Source organism: Coniophora puteana (genome assembly GCF_000271625.1).
Source record: "Coniophora puteana RWD-64-598 SS2 unplaced genomic scaffold CONPUscaffold_1, whole genome shotgun sequence".
NCBI lineage: Eukaryota > Fungi > Basidiomycota > Agaricomycetes > Boletales > Coniophoraceae > Coniophora > Coniophora puteana.
In genome coordinates, this window is record NW_006913053.1 from 2,461,825 (window position 1) to 2,482,821 (window position 20,997).

Sequence of the window (20,997 nt, forward strand, 5' to 3'; positions counted from 1 at the left end):
TCTGTCAGTCTGCTTCTATCTCAACCGTGCGGTTCGCGTCGAGAGTGTGCTTCTCGCCTGGCAGGGTTTCACAGGCGAGCGCCGCCTATCATCCGGTGGTCTCTGCATTTCGGAATATCCATACTTGTACGCTTCGATATGTAAGTCCTGCAAAGTCAGCACCGTCTTCTCTTCCCTCACAAATTCCCCTCGGCCCCATTGCCACTTCCTTCCACTGATCATCAATCCATGCCATCACCCCACCTTTGCATCTGACAGCCACCTGATCACTCGTCAGAAATCCTCTTCCCCCGCCAACCTCGTAGGCATCATGTCTTAACACTGCAAGCTTTAGGATCTAGTTAACAATGTGCGATCCATTCCCAACCAACTCACTAAGCTGATATAACAGTACTAAGGAATACATTGTCCGCTCAGTAGTCTACTCATCTCCGGTAAATTCTAGACTAAACTACATGCTAGTATGGAACTTCGTGGAAGAGTTTAGAAACACTCTCCCCGTAGTGACTTCGGCGAATGACTTCTCCGAGAACAGGCGCAATGTCAAGGGCCTCGATCTTGCTGCACTGCGCCTGATTTTCTTTCTGGGGGAGCGTGTTTGTCACAATCAATTTCTCGAGGGCGCTCTCCTCCACGTTCTTGAGCGCATTCCCGCTCAAAATCCCATGCGTGACGATGGCGAAAACTTTCGACACGCCCGCCTCGGACAGGTGATGGGCAGCAAGGCATAACGTTCCGCACGTGTCTGCCATGTCATCGACGAGGATCGCAACCTTGTCTTTCACATGTCCGACAAGGACCATTCGAGACACTGAATTTGCCTTCTTGCGCTCCTTGTGGAACAGCGCAAAATCAACACCCAACCGATCAGCAATCGCTGTTGCCCTGGTCCAAGCTAAGTCCAGATCATGAAAGGTTGGCTGATAGGGGTCCGCACCTTTTGGCACCGCCCGCATCGGGAGAAACAATGACAACACCGTCCAAGTCAAAATGAGTGCGAATGTATAGGATAGCGGATGGTTCGGCAAAAAGCTACATCCGCCCGCGCACGTGTGAGCAGACGGAAATGAAATCAAGAAGCATGAAACAACGTACGCTATACAAAACACTTGAGCAAACTTGGGCAGTGACGTCCAGGAGTAGCACTCACTTGTCGACTGGCACATCGAAGAAACCCTGTATTTGCGATGCGTGCAAGTCCATAGTCTGCGTCGCGAAGCAATCGGTCTGATCAGTGTGGTGACGAGATGTAGAAAGTCGTACATAGAACTCACAATGACATGGTCGCATCCAGCCTTTTGTATCATGTTGGCTACGAGCTTGGCCGTAATAGGCGCACGGCTTTTATCTTTCTTGTCCTGGCGGGCGTAAGGGAAGAGTGGCAGCACGGCGGTGATCCTCTTTGCACTGGCGATCTTGCATGCATGAATCATGATACAGAGCTCCATTAGTGCCGTGTTGACCTCCCCGCAGCCAGTGTTGATAATATACACGTCGTCCTCCCGGACACTTTCGCCTATACGTACATGGGTTTCGCCGATGCCACTTTTTGTTACTTCAGCCTTTGCGAGAGGAAGACCGAGCCTAGTTTCAGCGTTGAGATGTGCAAGTCGTCACTCTCGGGAGAGCCAACCTACCGTCTAGCGACCAGTTCGGCCAGCTCAGGGTGGCTAGTACCTAAGAGAATGAGCGAAATGTGCGTTCATTATGAAACCAACTCACCCGTGAAAATTTTTACACCACTACCGCTCAGCATTCTATCGTGAAGGAGTGATATCCATGGACTGAAAGATGGGTAGAAATAGGCAAGGTGAAACACCAGAGCACTGGAAAGACTAAAAGCACGTGACATTGCGTCGATTTTTCAGATAAAATCAGATAAGTATTGTAGGATTATCTGAAAAGAAAAGAAAAGAAAAAACTTTCAATGATCCACGGTCAATAATGGGGGTTGGACAATGTACATCCAGGCTCAAGCTTAGTAAAAATACATCGCGAAAGATTCAATAATGATGTGGATGAGGTTCAGGAGTTACACGACATGCTACAGACCATGTGGAAACTAAAGGATATGTGCATAAACAAAAACTTAGCAAATCAAAGGAACTCAAACTGGAACCCCAAGATGGATACAGACACAGAAAACAAAATGAATGGGTGACAATACTCAAAGCACAGATATAGCTGGAGGTATGCGCGTGTGGGACGAGAAGCTGAGATTGCTAGTTGAGAGGTGGTCTGGACATGGGTTGGTTGCTATTAAGAATAGATAGGAGCTGTCCGTGATCAGGAGGGAAACGAGTCGACGGAACGGATGGCATCACAACAGGGTTCAGGATAGTCGGATCAAATTGAGGCCCACCCATAGGTCCAGATGAACGAGGATACGGTATATAATTTTGCGGCTGGGGGCGTGGGCCGGGAACAGAGCCATATGGAGGATTCATGGCGATTGTTCCAGGTTGTGTAGATACGCGGCCGTGCATGAGCTGGAGAGATTGGTTGCCAGGACGCTGAAATTGTACTGGAAGGGGGCGACCTTGCTCTGTTGAACCGGATAGCAAAGACAATAGTTGAGTCTGATGTTGATTCTGCGGCGGTGGCAGAACCGTTGGGTTGTGTTGGCTCACGGTGCGAGGTCGTACTTTGAAGGGATCGTCGTGCGGAGCGTGTTGGCTCAGGGGTTGCAATGAAGGTTGATGATTGCTAATTGGACCGAAGGCAACGTTAGGCTGAGCTTCGTAGTCCATTCGACCAAGCCCGCCTTGTAGGTATGCAATAGTCGGAGGCGGTACTGATACTGAGGGACCAGGGTGTTCATGGATTGGACGGTTTGAGGCGGTGGGTGTGAATGCCGACATGTTATCAGCACGACTAGCTGATCGGAACGATTCATCCGCAACCGTCTCTAACAATGCAAGTTGTTTGAGTCGCTTGCCCGAAGGCGGAGCTGCTGAAGCTGAGGCTAGATACGGTGTGATATCGGCGGTACTCGAGCTACGACGAGACGATCTACGAGGGGATGTCATGATAGAAGCTGCAGACGCCGACTGTACGGAAGTTTGTACGGAGACAGGGGAATGTGGATGGGTAGGAGCGGAACCGGGGAAGGTCGGAGATGACAGTGCATGAAGAGAGTTGGCTTGGACTGTCTCAGTGGAACGGGGTGTCGACGGCTCTTTCGAAGGGAAGTTGAGAGGAGACTGGGGATGATACATGCTGTCAGGAATGGATTGAAGCGGCGGGAACGATGATTGTTTCAAAGCAGTGTCATTAGCCGCCAAGTTAGCCTTTATAGATCGCTTCTGGTCTGCATGGGCAGGCATTGCAGACTCCATTTTGGCGTCCGGTTGAGGCTGCGTAGGCTTGGCGACAGATAAAGATAGGGAACTCAGCAGCCGGGCAAAGTGAGGATCCATTGGGGCTCCTTCTTCAACACCACCGTTTACGACTGGCGTCGCTTCAATGGAAGGAGGAGATGGAGTCAATGGATCTCCATTATCGACTGAGGACGACTGTGAACTCGACTCTGGGGCACTACCACCCTGGTAATCATTAACAAAACGGCGGTCTTGAACATGTGGTTTTGAGACGTCTGTTCGTCCTTTGCGTGGGCGAGAGTGTGGCTTGTGCTCGTTGATGAAGGCTTTCAATGCGCTGCACAACTATCAGTAAAGCTCGATACAACGATGTTCACTACACACCCAATAAACGGTGAGATTAAATAGAATTTGCCAGGCGCCGCTTTGTTACGCTTCCACGTTGGTAGATCAATCAGCTTAAACCATTCGATTTTCTACAGAACGTTTGGAAATCATCGAACTTCAGTGTTGTATAAAGCAACTTACGCTAATTTCCTTGCGTGTCTTCGTTTGAAACGGATAGTCTTCTGGAACACCAGAAACAATATACAAAGAAATCGACTGGTCTTTGATCGACACCTTTATTACATTGTCAGGGTCAATTTGTCCAGCTAGGTTATACCCCGTTTCTTCAAGTACCTGTGTGAGTGTGGATTAGCATTGTCGTCAATCAGTCAACAACACTCCATGCGTACTTCCCGAACGGCACAAGCTTCCGGTGGCTCATCTTGGTTGATCTTGCCTTTGGGAAATCCCCATCCAGAAGATGACTTCCAACCCTTGACCAGGACGCACTTGAACACGACGAGTGAGCAAGATCAGAGCAGTGCTTGCTGACAAGACGCACCTTTTCCCAAGTGCTATTTAACATGATAGCGCCACAGACAGGAACTCGAGTCTTGTAATCCATAAATGTGTTGAATGCGTGTTCATGGTCATGGCTCCATTGTTGGAGCAATGGACAGGAATGAAAGAGCATAGCCGAGAACTTCTTGAGAGGTAGTGAAGGAAACTTGGGGTTCTCCTCTCGTACAAAGTCTTCATAGAACCAATGCCTGAAGCGGTTATGAATGGAGTGGACGAAAGAAGTATGGAGGGTTTGAGAGCGTACGCTTGTTCCACTTGAAAGCATATTCTCTCGACCGACGCAAGCTCTTCGTCTGGAAGGTTCAATATGAAGCGACTATAATGGCCGGTGAGATTTCGCTGCTTGCTGGCTGGCTGACAAGGCACGGTACCTTGAGATATCCTCGAGAACCTCTTCATAGGTGGCGTGTTTGTAGGAAAACCTTTCCGGAGGATCTGCGGGGTGTGCATGCTGATACTCGGGAGACGATGAAGAGGAAGAGGCCATGAGAAAAGATGGTGAATAATGATAGGAAGAGAGAAAGAAGGAGAGGCTGCAACAGCGTCAGCTTGGGCTTAGTCTATGGACAATTGGGGCGGATGATCGACTGTGATAGAGTGCTAGGTGGGTGCAGCTGCCCAGCCACGACCAAAATACGTCAAAGCATCCCAAACCGGCCCTAAGAGCGTCACGTGTGCTCGACTCGAACAAGATCAAAGTCCATAAGTTATACGATATTACTAAGTAGCACTCGCGATCGAGTCTCGTAAGTACTCGAGCTCAAACATACCATAAATATACAGCCATATGCACGAAACTGTAAGCCGGACAGGCACAAACATATACGTGACATCTGCTTAAGGTCACCGGAATCCCATTCGCCGAGCGTACTCTCTCTCCTCTTCGGCGGTAAGTCTATCAGCCCCCGACCAATTCGCGGAACTTGTCCTGGCTCTGAACCGGCTCTGCCGTGTTCGGAACAACTCCTCCATTCGTAGAGGACGTATAGGCCCAAAGATGTCATCAGGATCGACATTTCTTTGGTTGCGCAGAGCCTCCAGAAGCTCGGGTGATTGCGCCCAATCTGGTCTATCATATGTCGGGGCACGGTCCTCATCCTCAGAGTCCGAGTATTCGCTCCTGATCTCAGGAAGTTCGATGCTTTCGCTAGTTACTGTCTCCTTGGTAGTTTGCTGGACAGCTTGCATTTGAGCCTTGGCGCGCGCCGCCATTTGGCCTTGAATGGTTTGAGAGGGCTGTTCTTCTGCGTCGTCTGCCCTCGCCTTGTTTTTACCTTTGCTGCTTGTGGCAGTTGTGTGAGCGGGTTTAGAAGGTTTGCTTTCTGGCTCAGTTGTCCTGGTAGCGGACGTAGATGCGCCAGCCGCGTGACTTTGCGAGGAGTTGTAAGCCGTAGAAGAAACCAACGCAGAGTAAGCGACGGACTTGACAGGCTTAGCAACACCTTTTGTCGAAGCTGCCAAAGCTTTCGACGGTGGAACAAGCACCTTCTTCTCTTTCACGGGCTGCTTCTTCGGCTCCACGAGTTTCTTCTCGGCTTCAAGAGGGCCGATTTTCCGCTTCTTGAATGCATCGTCATCGGGCTTCTTAACGCTGGGTGCCTTGAGCTGACGTTTATCAGTCTGTTCTTCTCGCTCTCTCTTCCGTTTCTCCCCTTCTTCCCTAGCTTTTCTCTCTTCCTCTAGCGCATGGGCTTTTTCTTCTTCGGCCTTCTTCTGCGCAGCAAGGTGACGGCGGTTCTCAACCTCCCTCTGACGCATAGCTTTCTTGTCTAGTTCTTCCTGTTGCTGGATGGGGTTTAGAGTGGTACGACTATTATGTAGATTTCGTACCTTCTTCGCTGCAGCGGCAGCGAGCTGCAAACTCTTGATCTCTGGTTTCGCCTTCTTGTTTCCGCCAAGCACACTATTCATAAGTTTTGATGCCTGGCCGAAGAAGCCTGCTTGGGACTGCGATGAGGAGGAGGAAGCCAACGACAGCTGACTTTGACTACGATGCACAGAGGGTTGTTTCTGGCCCAAGATTAGGGATTGACCTTCAATTTCTAAGGTGTAACTTACCTCAACGAGGCTAACCGTGGGTTTAGTGCTAAAGGCGTACGCGAAGTCCTCTTCGCCAGCCACGTTTCCGGCAGGTTCGTTCTCAGCATCAGAGTAAAGTTCTACCTCCATGGCAGCGTCACTCGCTTCAACGTCGCTGCCATCATCGACTGCTTCAAGCATAGCCTTGACCGCTGAACGCTCATGCAATGTACCATCAGGCTCCATCATATCTACTTCATGAGATCGAGCCGGGCCTGTCTGGCTTCGAGTTGGCACCGAGCTCCACGTCATGCTATCTTCCTTCGCATCAGCACCAAAGTTGAACGGGGTCCACCCCTGTTGCTCAGCAGCAAGTTTCTCGTCCAGTGGCCAGCTATCGTCATCATCCAAAGTCGGTGCCGGACGAGTATGCTCCGTGTACTCTGTTTCCTGCGTAGAAAGCATCCATGAGAGATGCTGGCTTTCCTTGTCGAAGATGGGGTTAGATGCTACGCTTTCCTGTGAGGGCTGCGTAGATTTCTGTGATTCGAGTTCTTGTTTTGGCTGAGTAAACTGTTGAGGCGACGGGGGTCGTGCGACGCCCGCATTTATTGCTACAGGCATAGACGGAGGCGAAGGCTTGGTGAAAGAAAACTCAACAGAAGGCTTGGGAGCTTTACGGCCAGTGGGGGGCACAAAGACTTGTTGGTGAGCGAGCGGCTTATTGAAAACTGGAACGTTCGATTGAGTGACATTGGAAACTTGTTTTGCAGGCGGAGGTGAATTTGGAGGGGTCGTCGAGGTACTTTCATCGCCTGTTTGAGCTGTTTGCGCATCACCAGACAGCTTTGAAAGCGTATGCTCGGGAGTTGACGCTTTACTATCGTTGCGTATGAGGTCGGACACACTGAGACGCCGCTCATCAGAAACGTTTGACTGTGGTCGAGAGGCCGGCGGATCGGGATGAGGTTGAGGTGATGGTGCGTCGACAGGATCTGGTGAGACAGGGCCAGGAATAGCTGCATCGTCACCTTCTGCTTTGTGACGTTCAGCCACCCTAGCCTCCGCAGCAGCGCGGGCTTCGGCGAGAGCAGCAGCAGCTGTGCCACCAAGCGACCTCCCCATACTTTTGCCTGCTCGTGCGCCAAGACCTTCAACAGTACGTTTGAAGCGTCCTATCATGCTTTCATCGCCATCCTCCTTCAAGGGCACAGTAATCTCTGTTTCATCCATGGCGATCCCTAGGTCCGTCACCTGCACTGAGTGCAGCACAGGATCAGCGGGCTCTGCATTGGTCACTGGAGGCTGTGGAAGCTCAGACGGCAGATACTTGGCAACTTTAGACTTGCGTTCCTGCTCAGGTTTCCCGTGGAACAAGTCCTGAACATCCCCACTTTTGCGTTTCGTGCCAGCAAGGGTATTCGATATCTTCGCAGCAAGAGTTGAGCTGGGTCCTTCCAGCGCTTTTACTTCTCGAGCTTTCATAAGCCAAGAACTTCGTTTACCCAGCGTTGATGGAGCCGGTGGTCCAGGAGTTTGTGCACTTGTAGATGGCTCTCGAGTAGGTTGTGCGCGGATGGATTTACGCAACGGAGATGGAGCAGGTAGATTCGGGAAGTGCGGTGCACTGCTCTTGCGTGCAAGGGCTCCAGAAGGAGAAGTACGAAGAGGTACAGTCATTTCAGCCATGGCTGAAGAGGGCTGAAGAGTAGGATTGGGGTCCACATGGTTATCACTCGGCTCTGGGGGCAGATAGGCTTTTGGTGATGGGGCGACATGACCACGTTCAGTGGACGAGGCCGATCCGTCATTTGGCTGAACATCCTCAAGAGGCTCCGTATCCGTAGCTAGTCCAGCGAGGGGGATTTCAGTTTCGCCTTCTGGCTCACGAGTCGTGGTCTCCGTAGAGGAAAGAGACGGCTTAGTAGGTTTGTCCGTGGCAGTCTTATTTACTGAAGCATGCTGTAGCCGTACCGGGGACTGCTCAAATCCACTGCGCTCCTCCTCACATTCCGCTATTACAGACAAGTCACCAGCTGAGTCGATGGATGCCAGAGGAGCATGGCCAGGTGCAGCAGTTACGATAGTTGTAGATTCTTGCGCGACCATTTTGGAAGACGGATGTTCAATCGAGTGGTTCATGTCAGTAGAAGCAGGTATATCTTCAGCCGCTTCTAGTTCTGAATGCCGCCCTGGAGTGTCCGCCAGTGCCTTCTCCTTGGCCTGCAGAAGTGCTTTATGAAAGTTGTTGATGGGTGCACCCGACTTGTCTTTCTGTGCATCCTATAACCTGTGTGAATAACCATCATATCAAACAATTGAAACGCACCTGCTGGCCCATCAACATTGTGTCACTTTGCTTTGTAGTCGCTGGGGCACCAACGCGAACTTTCGGCGGGGCATCTCGTTTGCGGCCTGGAGTCTTTAGCAGGTCTATCATAGGGCTGACTCATGTTGTTAGATGATAATACAATAGAGCCTCAATGGCTATTGACGCACCCCTGCCTGGCATCTTGTAGGATGTTATCGAGGTAGTCGTCGAGGAAAAGGAATCCATGGTTCTGCACTTGATCATCAAATAATTGTCGGCATGGATCGTTGATCATCGAAGAGCGAATGGATGCAACCCATCCCGAGAATCCTGGCTTGCTATTTGCAGCCGCCATTCGCTAGTGGGAGTGCAGTCGACAAATGAAAGAGTGGCTGCGCTTGTCTCGCGCCACGGCTACGAACAGCGACGCGTCCGATCACGTGCCCATCGCTAGTCCGAATCACTGCCAATCAAAATTCGAGCCTCGAGATATAAATAGCTCTGACCTCATACTTTGTCTGCCCAGGCCCGCGCCCTCCCGCGCCGGTACAGCCCCACATGTTGAGGCGCAGTAATATGAGGTTCTATAGGGGGTGTGGACTCACGCAGCGCATCATTGTCCCCCGTCGTTGGACGGTTCAGTTCGCCACTAGCTCTCACAATCAGCATGGCCTTGAACTCAGCATCGAGTCCTCGTCTGTCCGTGTCATCTGGCGACCCGTCACCTTCAACACCGTCCAGACTCAGTCCTCCGCCCATTCATGATGTCCAAGAGGACAACGAGACTTGCTCAAGCAGCGAACTGACAGAACAGCAACTACGGCAGATATATGATGATGAAGAGATAGAGCGATTCCTTCACCTCTTCTCGTCGGTAAGTAGTCAACAACACCTACCTTTGTTAACAGACTCCTGAAATCGTTGATAGTACGTCACAGAAATTCGGCTACCGAGTAGCTCAACGGAATCTCTGAACATTCCCATCGTCACGGGCGAAGAAGCTGCACGCCCACATAAACCCAACCGAGAAGATTCCGATCCTTCCAGGCCTCCGCCGCTACCTCTTCGACAAGGACAAAAACGGTCTCCGTCTGAAACGATTGCTAATGTAAATACTACACCTTATCAAAGGCATATGCTGACATCCTCAACTTACGTGTAGGAATACTTGCGTCCTCTTCTACCTCCTGTGCCTCTCCCGACTCCTCCATTCACCTTCAAACGTTTCCAACTCACCAGTCAGCGATTGTACCTAGCAACTGTACCCAACTATACGGCCTTTGCATTGAATATGGTCCGTTTGGCGCTTTGGAAAGATCACACAAGAAGCACTCGTTTCTGCCTTGTAAGTGCTTCAGAGTCACACGATCTCGGAAACTCAATCTATCCGTCAGCTTTATTGGATTTTGTGGTATTACGACTACTTACTTCCCGCCTTGCTGTGCCGCATTATCTTTGGCCTCTTGCGGCGCAGGATCTTTCCGTATCCCACTGCGAAAGAACTAGAGAGTCGTCGTCAAGACACGGCTCGTGCCGATGAACTGGGGAACGAGATCCAGAGGCGTCTGGCCGACTCTACAGTCGGGGTTGGCGATGTATGGGGTTTGTTCCGTACATACAGACGTATCAAGAAAAAACAAGCCGCATTTATCGCCAAGTCTGCAGCTAATCAGACGATTTCGGACGAATCGCAAGCCGTGTCTGGCTCGCCGTTAGTAGGAGACGAGAACCCGACCGGCCTGGAGGAATCTCAGTCGAGTAAAGAAGACCAAGATTTGAAACGAGACATTCTGCATGCGATGAATGAGATTGCCGATATTCATGAACGCGTCAAAAAGTGAGTCATTCTCTCATGCTAATGCTACGGTAATTTCTAACTGTATGAAGTATATTCCTCTGGCGCAGACCGTCTGCGTCCCGGATATATACCATTGTAAGCTTGATTGTTCAAAATCAATCACTGTGCACGCTCAATTATCAACCAGGCCTTAGTCATTTTGCTGGCAGCTGTCGTTGTCTTACCCGCTCGTTACCTTGCCAAACTGACATATCTCGTCACGGGGATCGCCTTTTGGCACCTGGTACCTGTCATTGCAGCTCTATCACCGTCTGACCGCGCTCGGTAAAGCCAAATTAATCTGTGTCGCGGGATTAAGCTTACTGCTTGTCCAGTCTACCACCAGCATTTGACAATGTTCCCACTGATGCCGACTACGCCATGGACTTGATTTCTCAGCGGGTAGCGAATGGGCTGGATGTGCGCCCGAAGTCTAGGGCTCGACCCCCAAACCCAAGCCCATCACCCACGAATGCAAGCACATCTAACCTGCCTGTCTCTTCACATGTCTTTGAACAAGAGGCTACTCCGCGGTCTAAGGATGGACTGAATTGGCAAAAGATGGGCACCCATGTCGCTCGAGGTAAAGCATGGGTGGAAGATGGTAAACGTCTATTATCGACAGGACACGTGAGTCTCGTCTTTTATCACCTCCTTGTATCTACCTTTCTGAGCGTCAGCAGCTTGCGTTGCCGAGTGAACGCGATGCGTCTTCTCTGCGATCCAGACATCCCCCTACCCAGGTGGCGTCAAACCCTGTGCCAGGGGAGACGGTGACCCATAGTGCGTACTCAGCCATAATCTACATTTAATCCATCTGATACATAACCGAGTAGCGTACCCCGCACAACATACTTCAGGACCGGGTCTAATCACGCTGACAAATATGACATTCTTCTTTACGCCACTTGCTTCATTAAAGGCGAAGCTACAAATACCCCTTGATCAGGTGGCAGGTGTGAAGAAGACTGGACTCGTCAAGGGACTCTCTCTGACCTGGACGACAAACGATGATGGAACGTCAGAAAAGCAAGAGAAGTTTCTGTGGACGGCAGAACGTGACGATCTGTTCGCGAGGCTATTGGGATCGAGCGGAAAAGGTCGCCAGTGGATGCGAATCTAGAGCCAGTGAAGTTGCCTTCTGTGTAGCTGAACTGTTCCACATACACGTGCACTTCCCTAATGACCTTCTATCTTATTTCAATGCCCTATGCCTTGCGATCGGTTGCTTTTGCTTCGAAGATGGCGCGAATCCGTGAAGACATACTTGGCTACACACTTACCCTGCTTGTTTTGCCTTGTTTCCTCTCGTTCTGCGCTGGTTCACTGCTTGTCAAAATCCAGCTGGTCTGCTTCTTCCGTAGCGGAAAGACTGCGCATTTATGTACCGTAAATACTGAGCTCTGCTTCGTTCTGCCTTGGCTTGTTTCCTCTCCCTCCCTGTCCACTCTGCCTTGGTCCTTGTGCCGGTGAGGTTAATCATGTTTTTCTCCGCCGAAGTACTATCAAAGCGCGACAATGGATTCGGATTACTATGGTATTTTCCACACTTTTGCTGTTGCTCATCCCCCTGGTATTTATGCTGGCGCGTAAGGCTTGCTGCGACCCTAGGATCCAAGTCCTCTTTCAAAAAGTTACCCAGACGTTCTGTACTCTCCGCGGACCTGGCCCAACTCTGCGACAATATTGCTACCCCATCAGAACCTTTGGCCCTTCGTCTGTCAAGCAACCTGATGGTGGGAGCAGCTCGGTAGGTTCGACGGTGGACTCGTAAATCACTTTCTCAAGCTTCACATCCCTGTTCAGCGTCTACAAAGGCAAGCTTACCGATCGGTGGTACGATTAATTGATTGTCCACTAAACTCAGCGTACAGTCAAGCAAGAATTTTTGTTAACCGACGTGACCGCATGCTATGGCTCCCTTAAACGCGTTGTCCAGGAATTTCACTCATCAGCACCTTCTGATGCTCAGATCCAGATGGCGCAGGCCAGCGTGCGGTAAGCACTTGAGATTGGCTGCATATTTTCTCCTGCCGCTGACATATTTTAGCCCATCTGCGGTGACGATATCTTTCGATTCGAATACAGTGTTGGCAATGGACTTCACCAATTTGATTGATGTGAGCATACATTCTATGATTGCTTCGTCTTCTTCATGTTTTATGTAGGACTGGAGTGGCTATCTTAACATTGGAGGTTGTACTGCTTTTCGTTCACTACCGCTTGACTCATTTAGGATTAAGAATCGGTAACCTATGAAGAACAAAGTGAATATGGCGAAACTCAAGCTGCCATGAAGTCAAAGGGGCGGCAGACAGTCTTGAAGCCAGCAAACACCTTGTTGGACGAAAGTCACGAGTTCTTGATCAGTTCATCCTTTGACGGTGCTTCAGGTGTCAGAGGCAATGCACCGTACATATCTTCTTCCCAACAGGAGGGGTTTCACGACGATTACTTCGATGTCTTGGACGGTGGGGAGCTTGAAAATGTTTTCGCAGAAGAAATGGCAAAAGAACTAGGCGAAGGATGGGCAGCCCCTCCGTCGGCTCTAATGTCACCTGCGTCAGTGTTTGTTTCGCTGTCATCAAAGCTCCTTTACTCATATGCGGACAGGGAGGCAGTAGAAGCTCGCCGCAATGATCTGCCTGTTGACAGAGCCATTGAAGCGGCACATAGCAATATTATGCTTCGGGATGAGACTGTCCCACTAAATGAGGAATACGGCGAAGGACCAAATGAAATGCAGATGGTAAGTGTCTTACTCAGGAAAATCTACGACGCATACCAAGTTCAATACTTTAACATAGTATGAACCTATGGAAGAACAAGGCGAGCAGTAATAGTCTTCTGGAAGATTAACAGGTCCATTTACACCTTATCAGCCTCCCAGAAAGAAAAAAATCGCGCACCAGAGCTTATTCCAAGCCCCCGTGTTGGTGCATCACCCCTTGAGCCAAGTCCTCCAGCGCCAGACTCGAAGGAAACAAACAAGGCACCAGAAACCGCTCGAGTTGGGCGCAAGCCGCCAAAGGCCTCTAGATTGCAGTTCGACTTTCGCATAGAACTGACAGATGACGAAATGAAGGTGGTGATTTTTGAATCTGGTTATCAGTTTACTCATTTCCCTACGTCTACAAAGGCTTCACGTGCTGATTACGTTGAAGGACAAGATGCCATCAGGCAAGCTGTGATGCTCAAAAGGTTCGAGAGAGACAGTGGCCAAATCGCAGACAACATAGTGTGGGGTGCGCCGGAAAACGGTGAGATTTCTTTCATTTAGTAGTAGAAGACTTCTCACCGCAGAAAGCCCAAGCAAAAGAGCTTGTGGATTTCTGGCTAGAACATTTCAAGCGGCAAATGGGCCTAAAGGTCCCTTTCCCTTCAGCCACTAAACGCCGCCACGATGATGGTTAGTCCTTCGGCTGGCCTTCTGTCATATCCTCAGATTTGCATGCAGAGTTCCTACCGCCCTCAAAACGCAAGCGTGTCTTCTCCAACACCAATGACGCTGAGTCTCCAGATGCTTCTCCACGAAAGCAGCTCCCCGGTATCCTGTCGTTCGATGAAAATTTGCCCAGCTATGATGATATGATGGACACGAGCATGGCACAAGACTTTGAAGTACCTGGTCTGTACCATCATAAACTCACTGGAAGACGTCTGACAGCCTTGGTAGTCAACTTTGAGCCTATGGACGATGTAATTCCTGGTGCACACCTTCGATCCTCCGAAGTGAATATGGTCCCTCATGTTCGTACTAGTCTCCGTGTTGAACCATTTTACTAGGAACCTGGTCAAGCTCGTTGGGCTTCTCGTCAGCCATCCGATCCGGGGGTAGGCCTTCAGATACCGCTGGACTCTTTTGAGTCAAGAAGCGGACTCTTCCCTTGGGATAACGCTAGAAATTCTTCTCCGATATCCAGAGCCGTAACTGTATCGAAACCCCGCAGCAGCGGTAGAATGAGTATAGACCAGGCTGAAATACGCATGCGAGGGAGTTCCCTGAGTCGCAAAGGCAGCCCCATAAGTTTGAGCCAACGAGGCAGCGTTGCCGGAGGCGTCATCAGCTCGCCTGCAATCGGTGGTTTTGAGTTTCGCGACGAGGAGTTCCAGTTCAACGGTAAGAAATCGATCTTATTTGCCGATTATGCTCACATCTCCCTAGTTCCCGAGGAACAAGAGGAGCCCGAGTTTAATGCACGACAATTGGAACTCAATGCGATTGCATTGGAGAAAACCTCACTCGATTTCCTAGAGTTCGTGTTGCCGGAGCTCAAAATATGGCATCTACGATTTTAAACTTATAATGTCCGCGCAGGTATGCTCGTATGCAGTACCAATCACTCGCAGGCTCTTCTGGACACATCTCCTTCGACGATGTAGTCCCCAAAAAGACGTCCACTTCTCATGTAGCTGCAGCTGCACTTCATCACTGCTTAGGTGGGTAAATTCTTCTTTGAATTCCAATGAACGAGTTTGCGAACTGCAGTGCTATTCGCCCAGTGTTGGGTACAAAGGACCACATTCAACTCCAGCAAGACGAGGCTTATGGAGAAATTACTATCGTATTGAAGTAGTCTCGTTTACGCAGACTGGCCATAACTGCAAGCCTCGGAAATGAATCGGACGATCTTCCGTAAGAAACCGAGGAACTGCCTGCGGTAGACTAGCGTTGGCCATAAAATATGAGTTTTCTGCCCTGTAAACACCATCCTGATCTGTATATAAAGTAATCCGTTACAAGAAATCAATAAAGTCGCTGAAGTTAGTGCATTGGATCTATTATTAGGAGGTTTGTGTCTGTTTTGTGGCCAAGTACAACATATCTTCACACTACAACCGTTGTAGTGCAACGTACCAAAGTAGGATGAAACCACTATTCGATGCGGGACTTCTGGTCGCAACAACATAACAGTCATCGTCGGGCTTTCGGGTCCATGACAGCCTATGACAAATAACTGAAGTTGCTGAGTCGAACCACTTCCTCCCCATTTTTCTCTTGAAATATTTATGAGACCTTGACAGCGCTTGTCAACGTTCTGCTTTTGTTATGCGAATTCCATTTCGGTCCTTGAGCTCACTTCGACTCCATCGTTGTTCCAATCCACATTCACTATTATCTTTGGCGCCTTTCCCTTCTGCATCCGTCTTCACTAGTACTCACAGTCGCAGAATGTCCTCGCCCGCGGTTCTTGCTGGTCAGGCAGCTCTTGCTAGCATTGACCTCTCCAACTATGACCCTGAGCAATCCAGATTAATGGATGAGAGATGTATTCTCGTAGACGAACAGGACAACGCGATAGGGGCGATGGATAAAAAGACCTGTGAGCACAGTTATTCTCGTCGACTTAAGAATGTCTTCGCTCACGAAAGTCCGTCATGCACAGGTCACTTGATGGAAAACATCAACAAAGGTCTTCTCCATCGTGCATTCTCAGCCTTTGTATTCAGGCCCTCAGATGGGAAACTACTGCTGCAGCAACGCGCAACAGAGAAGATCACTTTCCCTGACATGTGGACAAATACATGCTGCTCACACCCCCTGGACGATTTTGAGGAGGAGAAAGAGGAAAGGGATCAACTGGGCGTGCGGGTGGCCGCCTCAAGGAAACTCGAGCACGAGCTGGGTATCCCTCGCAGCCAGACGCCGGTGGACCAGTTCCAGTACCTGACGCGGATTCACTATCTCGCGCCCTCCAACGGCATGTGGGGTGAACATGAAGGTATGGGCTATTTCTACTGATCAATGGAGACGGGATCATGTTGCTAATGTATTTTGGCGATGCATCCAGTGGACTACATTCTGTTCATCACGGCGGATGTTACTGTGACGCCCAACGAAAACGAGATCCGAGACCATAAATACGTGAGCAAGGCTGAATTGCAAAGCATGTTCGAGGACCCAGGTACGGCTGTTCATTGAAACTGGAAATGTAGCGGCCTGATGTTGGACTGCAGCGAACTCATTTACGCCTTGGTTCAAACTGATCGCGCGAGACTTTTTGTTCCAGTGGTGGGACGAGCTGATGACACGGAAGAATGCGCAGGGCCTGGTTGAAGCTAAAAGACTTGCAGGGGTTGCGGATGGAAGCCGGGTTATCAAGATGTGAAACAGAATAGTACACGAGGATATGAAATACCCTAGACCTGGACTGCAAACTCGGGCTGGAAAAGCTGCGACAATGACGGTGTGAAGCGACAGGGATGCTTGCTGATGATTCAGAGTGAAGCTTCCACAGCACGTCGTTTGTGCCAATCTCTCGTCATGCGAAGGCTACAATGTGTACTTATATTGCCAAACCGCTGCAGCGCTGGTAGTAAGGTCGTCGTCGCGACCCGAACAGGGCTGACATCAAGATGAGACTCTGGGAGAATCAGAGGGTGATTTCTCAAAGTGATGGTCGTTGTACTCTTGGTCGTAGTCCAAAGACTTGCAGCTTGTTATAAAGTGTAAGTGCTGGCATAATTGGGTCAACGAGTGATTCGAGGAGTTCAGAAGTAAGGACAGAGGAAGCTATGTCCTGTCGTTAGCTGTACAGACACTTGCACATGTACATCAATGGGGTGGGGCACTGTGGAGCATCACGAAAGGGAAGTGACCGAACCGAGGGCTGGATAAGGAAGACCCCGCCGCGGACGGTCACTAATTTTAGCTTACTCTGGAGTAGAAGTCAATTGTTACATTCGTTGGATTGCATGACCTGGCATGACGGGCGCTGGATCTGGATGTAAGCGCCAACGCAGCCTTGCCACCGTGCGTTATAAGCCAACTCGTGTACAGCCCACTTCCTCCCCATCCCCGACTTACTCTCCACTCCTTTTCATGTCACTAGCACTCTAGCATGGTTCTCGGCAAATTTTGGAACCGCCAATCTCGTTACATACCCCTCCTCCCCTCATCACCAAGTACCTACACCAACTCTAGGACACCTTCCCGCCGTCTCTGCCATGTCCTCATCATCGCCGTCCTCGTAATCCTTCTATTCGCTGGCGTTGTCCACACGTTTGGATCCCACCTCCCCATTCCTTTGAACACCTCTGTCGCGTCTCCATCACCGAGCCCTAGCTCCTCGCCAGATTTTGATTATAATACGTCTACAGGCAATGATCATGAGGCAGTTGATGTGCCACAGCAAGGTACATCGTCCAACCCAGAGTACACGCCAGACTTCGACCAAGATGAGGATCTTGAGTTCCTTCGCGAGATGGTTGCCACTACCAAGGGCTACTTTTCGCGCGATTATAGCCTTGGGTTAGGTTGGAACAATGTGAGTATGCACTCCCAAGTTCAGTCACATTGGTATCCAATTTACGCCACCCAAGATGCGTTATATCATCGAAGCAGCAGCTACGCAAGCCCAATTGTTGAATCGCACACTAGTCGTACCCTCCTTCGTCTATGCTCGTTCGTGTGCATACGCACTGTACGCCTCCTGCTTTCTACCCGTGTGCCTTTTTTGACTCTGATGCGGGGTACTTTCACAGGCAAGTTTGCGCGGACCAAGCGCCCATGGTAAACAAGGGCGATGCAATCGGCTGGGATGAGTGGAGGGAGCTGCCTGAGGAGCAGCAAATGGCCTGGCAAATACCAATGGGCGAGATGCTCAACTTGACTCACATGCGTAAAACCCACCCCGTCATCCTCACCTCTGATTATCTTCGCCTCCATAACATGCCAGTATCAACGGAGACCAGCAGTGGCTACTGGGATCGGAACTTATATCACGCACCTTCAAACGGGCCGGGTCCAACTCTCTACGTCGCCGAAAATGCCTGGTACGATCCTGACAACGTTACCCGTGTGGATGTCCTCACCGAAGACATGAAAACACGAGGTGCATGGGTCTCTGGCAGGGATGATGAACCTAATTCAGGGCAATGGCCGGACGCGGAGAAAACCTCTCTTCAGGAGACTCTTGACGTCGTTCTAAATGACAGACATGCTCTCCCCTGGGATGAGGCTAGGTCACTTGTTCAAGTTTCGTCCGACGATGACGCCGCTGTCGAGGATGTTCTAACTAACAACGGATGGGAAGTTGTATACTCTTTCCAGGGCGCGTACGTATTCCAAGTCTTGTACCATGATGTCGTGGCTGACAGAGGTTGTTGAAACAGGGGTGGGATGGACTTTGTCAAGCATGTAGCGTCACCTGTCAAAGAAGCTGTGCCTCGCCATTACCTGCGTGGTTGGGCGGATGATTATGCGATGATCGACACCGAGGTTCTTGTGCTTGCAGGCGAGACACATCTGTATCGTCCGCCGGTGTGTTTGTATATTGGCTTCGGTTATCATTCAGCTCATTGTCCACTCGTAGGGCCAAATGAGGTTTACCACGACGCAATCGCAGGAGAACTTCGCTCGTGCCGTCCTTCATGAAATTGTTGCATTGGACAAAGTATACGACCTTGCTCGTAAGCTGGATTTTAGAATATCTGAGATGAACGATGGACGTGCGTGGGTCGCATCCCATATGCGCCGAGGAGACTGTAAGGGATTTATCGTTGGTGACATCAATACTTGTCTTATGCGTTTTACAACAGTCGTCACCGCGGGGTGGGCATGGGGCGACACACACGTTGCCCAGTTGAAACAAGTCAAGGAGAAGCTTGAAGATGGTGTAACATACATCGAAAGCCACCCTACGGTGGAGCCCTACGATATTCCGGACATGACACCAGATCCAGCTGTTCAACATCGCAAACCACCGCAGCATGGTGACAAGTATGCTTTGTTCTCATCCAATGAGGGTGCTTTGACACTAACGTCTCCTTTCAGGTTTTACGTGGCGACTGATGAACAGAAACCTGACATCCTTGCCTACTTCTCTGACAACGGGGCGATCATGATTTCTGACCTCCTGACTATTGAGGATAGACGAGAATTCGGCTGGCCGATCTTGTTTAACGATATCCTCGGCCTGGTGGAGCAGGCTACGCTTGCGCGAGCGTCCTACTTTTATGGGGCTGCCATGAGTTCCTTCTCCGGTGGCGTTATCAACCGCAGAGCGGTTCTAGGAGCTGATAGAAATACTGGAATATGTGAATAGTCTGGCAGCCCTTCGGCTTAATTTTTGGGACTGCTGTACACGCATTGTCATACCAGTCATTTTAGTACTTGGCATCTGTGGTAGACCATAATTTATACATCTCAATGGGCGGATGAGAAGTCAGTCGTTCACTAGTTTGCCACAGAATACAGAATACAATATAATCCGTTGAAACCCCACCATAAGATTGACAAGAAGATCAGTAAATACTAGCAAAACAAGTCACTATTTCCCTGACCGAGATTCTGGTCGAGACCGTTTGCTACCTCGGAAAACCCAGAGCTCCTTCTTGCCACCAAAACCCCACATGCTTGATCGTGAAAATGAGACCGTAGCTTCGAGTTTGTACCCCATAAAGTTGATCTCCTGCAAAGCGGCGGCGGCAAAAACGTTGGTATCGAGCTCTGGGCCTACCAATGCTGATATAAGCTTAACTAGTTAGGTCCGATTGTAATGAACACTACATACCGCCAAACGAATTTCTTTTCAGCTCTACTGTGTATATGTTTTGCTCGCTTGAACGATCAGCGGCAATTTTGTGCGGCCATGCCGACCTGAGCCGTGCTCCGATTTGTTCACCTATGCGTCGTGGGGGTTTGACAAGGGTCATCCGGCGGCCCGAGCTCGAGAAATTGGCTACGAAGAAATCTGCGTTCTCGTCCGCCTGTGAGTCTTGGAAAATCAGCTGCCCACACTGCCACTGCGATCAGCACGGTTCCGTCAAAGAACGTTATAGACGATACACACTGAGCTGCCTGCGTTTACGGATGTTAGGTACTGGTACCCCTTCAGCGAAGTTAGTTAGGTCAGCCAATGGCGCGATCGACGAAAAAGGGGAACATGCCTGATGTGAGAGTCGTGCAAACAGCTCACACACCATCTGTTGGGCACTGGCACGAGGGATCCATAAGATCGGACGCATGGTGCCGAGAGAAGCGGACGTACATGATGCCCTCTTGGCCGCTGGCACTCCATGGATTCCGAGCAAATGTGACACGCCATGAGTGTGCGGCGAGCGAGTGTGTCGTGACGCCGTGAGGCCACATGGGGATGACATGTTCTCTGAGAACATCGAGTGTGTCTTGGAAGGCGACATTATGAACGCGAAGTTCGTTCGTGCCGGAGAAGGAGACAAACATGTGGTCTACTCGAATGAGACGACTGCAGTGTGCAGCGAGCGGGGCTTACCTGGCATAAATTGTGGATTGGAGTTTGACCCCGTGCGAGTCGTCGGTGTGTAGCGTTGCCGTGATGAGGACGTCGTTCGCGTGCGTTCTAATGGAGCCATCACGGGGGTCGAGGTAACTTCTTCTGAGTGGCGAGTTTTCTTGAGGGCAGATTTGAGGGGTGGGCCATTGGTATGGCCCTGCCGTGGTGTCCCAGTAGTCGCGGCACGCTTGATGTGTGGCTTCGGGGGTGAAGGGATATGGCCAGTGGGATCGTCGGGATTGGGAGGGATGATGGGGCCCGGGAAGGTATGAGTGCCGCCGTTGTGTGCAGAAGTGCGACCGCCGGGAGGAAGCTTATCTGGACCTGGTCCCCAGCCGCCCGGAG

The 20,997-nt window shown here is 50.4% G+C and overlaps 7 protein-coding genes across 7 annotated transcripts; 3 read left to right on the forward strand and 4 right to left on the reverse strand.

Moving 5' to 3' along the window:
- Positions 1 to 410: 410 nt before the first annotated feature.
- Positions 411 to 1,812, reverse strand: CONPUDRAFT_78983 (phosphoribosyl pyrophosphokinase). Its single transcript, XM_007764600.1, has 6 exons — positions 1,723 to 1,812; positions 1,638 to 1,677; positions 1,275 to 1,584; positions 1,151 to 1,206; positions 938 to 1,033; positions 411 to 885 (listed from the first exon to the last, which is right to left on the reverse strand). Exons 1-6 carry the CDS (start codon positions 1,754 to 1,756, stop codon positions 459 to 461), a joined length of 963 nt encoding a protein of 320 aa, XP_007762790.1. The 5' UTR covers positions 1,757 to 1,812; the 3' UTR covers positions 411 to 458.
- A 137-nt stretch (positions 1,813 to 1,949) lies between these two features.
- On the reverse strand, positions 1,950 to 4,724 carry CONPUDRAFT_95525 (DCP2-domain-containing protein). The gene is made up of 7 exons (XM_007765260.1): positions 4,601 to 4,724; positions 4,474 to 4,545; positions 4,210 to 4,417; positions 4,058 to 4,156; positions 3,849 to 4,001; positions 3,705 to 3,796; positions 1,950 to 3,657 (listed from the first exon to the last, which is right to left on the reverse strand). The coding sequence occupies exons 1-7, from the start codon at positions 4,714 to 4,716 to the stop codon at positions 2,223 to 2,225; spliced, it is 2,175 nt and encodes a 724-aa protein (XP_007763450.1). The 5' UTR covers positions 4,717 to 4,724; the 3' UTR covers positions 1,950 to 2,222.
- A 348-nt stretch (positions 4,725 to 5,072) lies between these two features.
- Positions 5,073 to 5,441, reverse strand: CONPUDRAFT_86680 (uncharacterized protein; the record flags this gene model as incomplete). The annotated part of the gene is made up of 1 exon (XM_007765225.1): positions 5,073 to 5,441. One exon carries the CDS (start codon positions 5,439 to 5,441, stop codon positions 5,073 to 5,075), a length of 369 nt encoding a protein of 122 aa, XP_007763415.1.
- Positions 5,442 to 9,191: 3,750 nt separating this feature from the next.
- On the forward strand, positions 9,192 to 13,617 carry CONPUDRAFT_141148 (uncharacterized protein). Its single transcript, XM_007765261.1, has 17 exons — positions 9,192 to 9,433; positions 9,488 to 9,667; positions 9,722 to 9,904; positions 9,954 to 10,396; positions 10,447 to 10,492; positions 10,545 to 10,681; positions 10,732 to 11,026; positions 11,080 to 11,179; positions 11,233 to 11,933; positions 11,991 to 12,213; positions 12,271 to 12,394; positions 12,447 to 12,516; positions 12,565 to 12,592; positions 12,640 to 12,958; positions 13,010 to 13,145; positions 13,204 to 13,225; positions 13,279 to 13,617. Exons 1-9 carry the CDS (start codon positions 9,227 to 9,229, stop codon positions 11,517 to 11,519), a joined length of 1,878 nt encoding a protein of 625 aa, XP_007763451.1. The 5' UTR covers positions 9,192 to 9,226; the 3' UTR covers positions 11,520 to 11,933; positions 11,991 to 12,213; positions 12,271 to 12,394; positions 12,447 to 12,516; positions 12,565 to 12,592; positions 12,640 to 12,958; positions 13,010 to 13,145; positions 13,204 to 13,225; positions 13,279 to 13,617.
- Positions 13,618 to 15,428: 1,811 nt separating this feature from the next.
- Positions 15,429 to 16,577, forward strand: CONPUDRAFT_78987 (Isopentenyldiphosphate isomerase). The gene is made up of 4 exons (XM_007764601.1): positions 15,429 to 15,720; positions 15,784 to 16,119; positions 16,189 to 16,302; positions 16,355 to 16,577. Exons 1-4 carry the CDS (start codon positions 15,570 to 15,572, stop codon positions 16,504 to 16,506), a joined length of 753 nt encoding a protein of 250 aa, XP_007762791.1. The 5' UTR covers positions 15,429 to 15,569; the 3' UTR covers positions 16,507 to 16,577.
- A 610-nt stretch (positions 16,578 to 17,187) lies between these two features.
- Positions 17,188 to 19,618, forward strand: CONPUDRAFT_78988 (uncharacterized protein). The gene is made up of 7 exons (XM_007764602.1): positions 17,188 to 17,664; positions 17,720 to 17,820; positions 17,882 to 18,454; positions 18,512 to 18,659; positions 18,712 to 18,883; positions 18,938 to 19,118; positions 19,173 to 19,618. Exons 1-7 carry the CDS (start codon positions 17,239 to 17,241, stop codon positions 19,441 to 19,443), a joined length of 1,872 nt encoding a protein of 623 aa, XP_007762792.1. The 5' UTR covers positions 17,188 to 17,238; the 3' UTR covers positions 19,444 to 19,618.
- On the reverse strand, positions 19,609 to 20,840 carry CONPUDRAFT_78990 (uncharacterized protein). The gene is made up of 6 exons (XM_007764603.1): positions 20,632 to 20,840; positions 20,389 to 20,587; positions 20,288 to 20,333; positions 20,191 to 20,229; positions 19,912 to 20,137; positions 19,609 to 19,853 (listed from the first exon to the last, which is right to left on the reverse strand). Exons 1-6 carry the CDS (start codon positions 20,729 to 20,731, stop codon positions 19,669 to 19,671), a joined length of 795 nt encoding a protein of 264 aa, XP_007762793.1. The 5' UTR covers positions 20,732 to 20,840; the 3' UTR covers positions 19,609 to 19,668.
- Positions 20,841 to 20,997: the final 157 nt, after the last annotated feature.

What these genes read in the sequence shown, in the direction of transcription:
- CONPUDRAFT_78983 (XM_007764600.1), bottom strand. Translation starts at nt 1,756, where the DNA reads ATGCTGAGCGGTAGTGGTGTAAAAATTTTCACGG. An exon ending in GCCGAACTGGTCGCTAGACG is followed by an intron (nt 1,585 to 1,637) that starts GTAGGTTGGCTC and finishes CGCTGAAACTAG; the next exon opens with GCTCGGTCTTCCTCTCGCAA. An exon ending in TTCGATGTGCCAGTCGACAA is followed by an intron (nt 1,034 to 1,150) that starts GTGAGTGCTACT and finishes CGGGCGGATGTA; the next exon opens with GCTTTTTGCCGAACCATCCG.
- CONPUDRAFT_95525 (XM_007765260.1), bottom strand. Translation starts at nt 4,716, where the DNA reads ATGGCCTCTTCCTCTTCATCGTCTCCCGAGTATCAGCATGCACACCCC. An exon ending in TGCTTTCAAGTGGAACAAGC is followed by an intron (nt 4,418 to 4,473) that starts GTACGCTCTCAA and finishes TAACCGCTTCAG; the next exon opens with GCATTGGTTCTATGAAGACT. An exon ending in AGACACGCAAGGAAATTAGC is followed by an intron (nt 3,797 to 3,848) that starts GTAAGTTGCTTT and finishes AACGTTCTGTAG; the next exon opens with AAAATCGAATGGTTTAAGCT.
- CONPUDRAFT_141148 (XM_007765261.1), top strand. Translation starts at nt 9,227, where the DNA reads ATGGCCTTGAACTCAGCATCGAGTCCTCGTCTGTCCGTGTCATCTGGC. An exon ending in CGTCCCGGATATATACCATT is followed by an intron (nt 10,493 to 10,544) that starts GTAAGCTTGATT and finishes ATTATCAACCAG; the next exon opens with GCCTTAGTCATTTTGCTGGC. An exon ending in TCACCGTCTGACCGCGCTCG is followed by an intron (nt 10,682 to 10,731) that starts GTAAAGCCAAAT and finishes CTGCTTGTCCAG; the next exon opens with TCTACCACCAGCATTTGACA.
- CONPUDRAFT_78987 (XM_007764601.1), top strand. Translation starts at nt 15,570, where the DNA reads ATGTCCTCGCCCGCGGTTCTTGCTGGTCAGGCAGCTCTTGCTAGCATT. An exon ending in GGCGATGGATAAAAAGACCT is followed by an intron (nt 15,721 to 15,783) that starts GTGAGCACAGTT and finishes CGTCATGCACAG; the next exon opens with GTCACTTGATGGAAAACATC. An exon ending in CATGTGGGGTGAACATGAAG is followed by an intron (nt 16,120 to 16,188) that starts GTATGGGCTATT and finishes CGATGCATCCAG; the next exon opens with TGGACTACATTCTGTTCATC.
- CONPUDRAFT_78988 (XM_007764602.1), top strand. Translation starts at nt 17,239, where the DNA reads ATGGTTCTCGGCAAATTTTGGAACCGCCAATCTCGTTACATACCCCTC. An exon ending in CCATATGCGCCGAGGAGACT is followed by an intron (nt 18,884 to 18,937) that starts GTAAGGGATTTA and finishes GTTTTACAACAG; the next exon opens with TCGTCACCGCGGGGTGGGCA. An exon ending in CCACCGCAGCATGGTGACAA is followed by an intron (nt 19,119 to 19,172) that starts GTATGCTTTGTT and finishes GTCTCCTTTCAG; the next exon opens with GTTTTACGTGGCGACTGATG.
- CONPUDRAFT_78990 (XM_007764603.1), bottom strand. Translation starts at nt 20,731, where the DNA reads ATGGCTCCATTAGAACGCACGCGAACGACGTCCTCATCACGGCAACGC. An exon ending in TTGCACGACTCTCACATCAG is followed by an intron (nt 20,230 to 20,287) that starts GCATGTTCCCCT and finishes ACTTCGCTGAAG; the next exon opens with GGGTACCAGTACCTAACATC. An exon ending in CCGTAAACGCAGGCAGCTCA is followed by an intron (nt 20,138 to 20,190) that starts GTGTGTATCGTC and finishes TCGCAGTGGCAG; the next exon opens with TGTGGGCAGCTGATTTTCCA.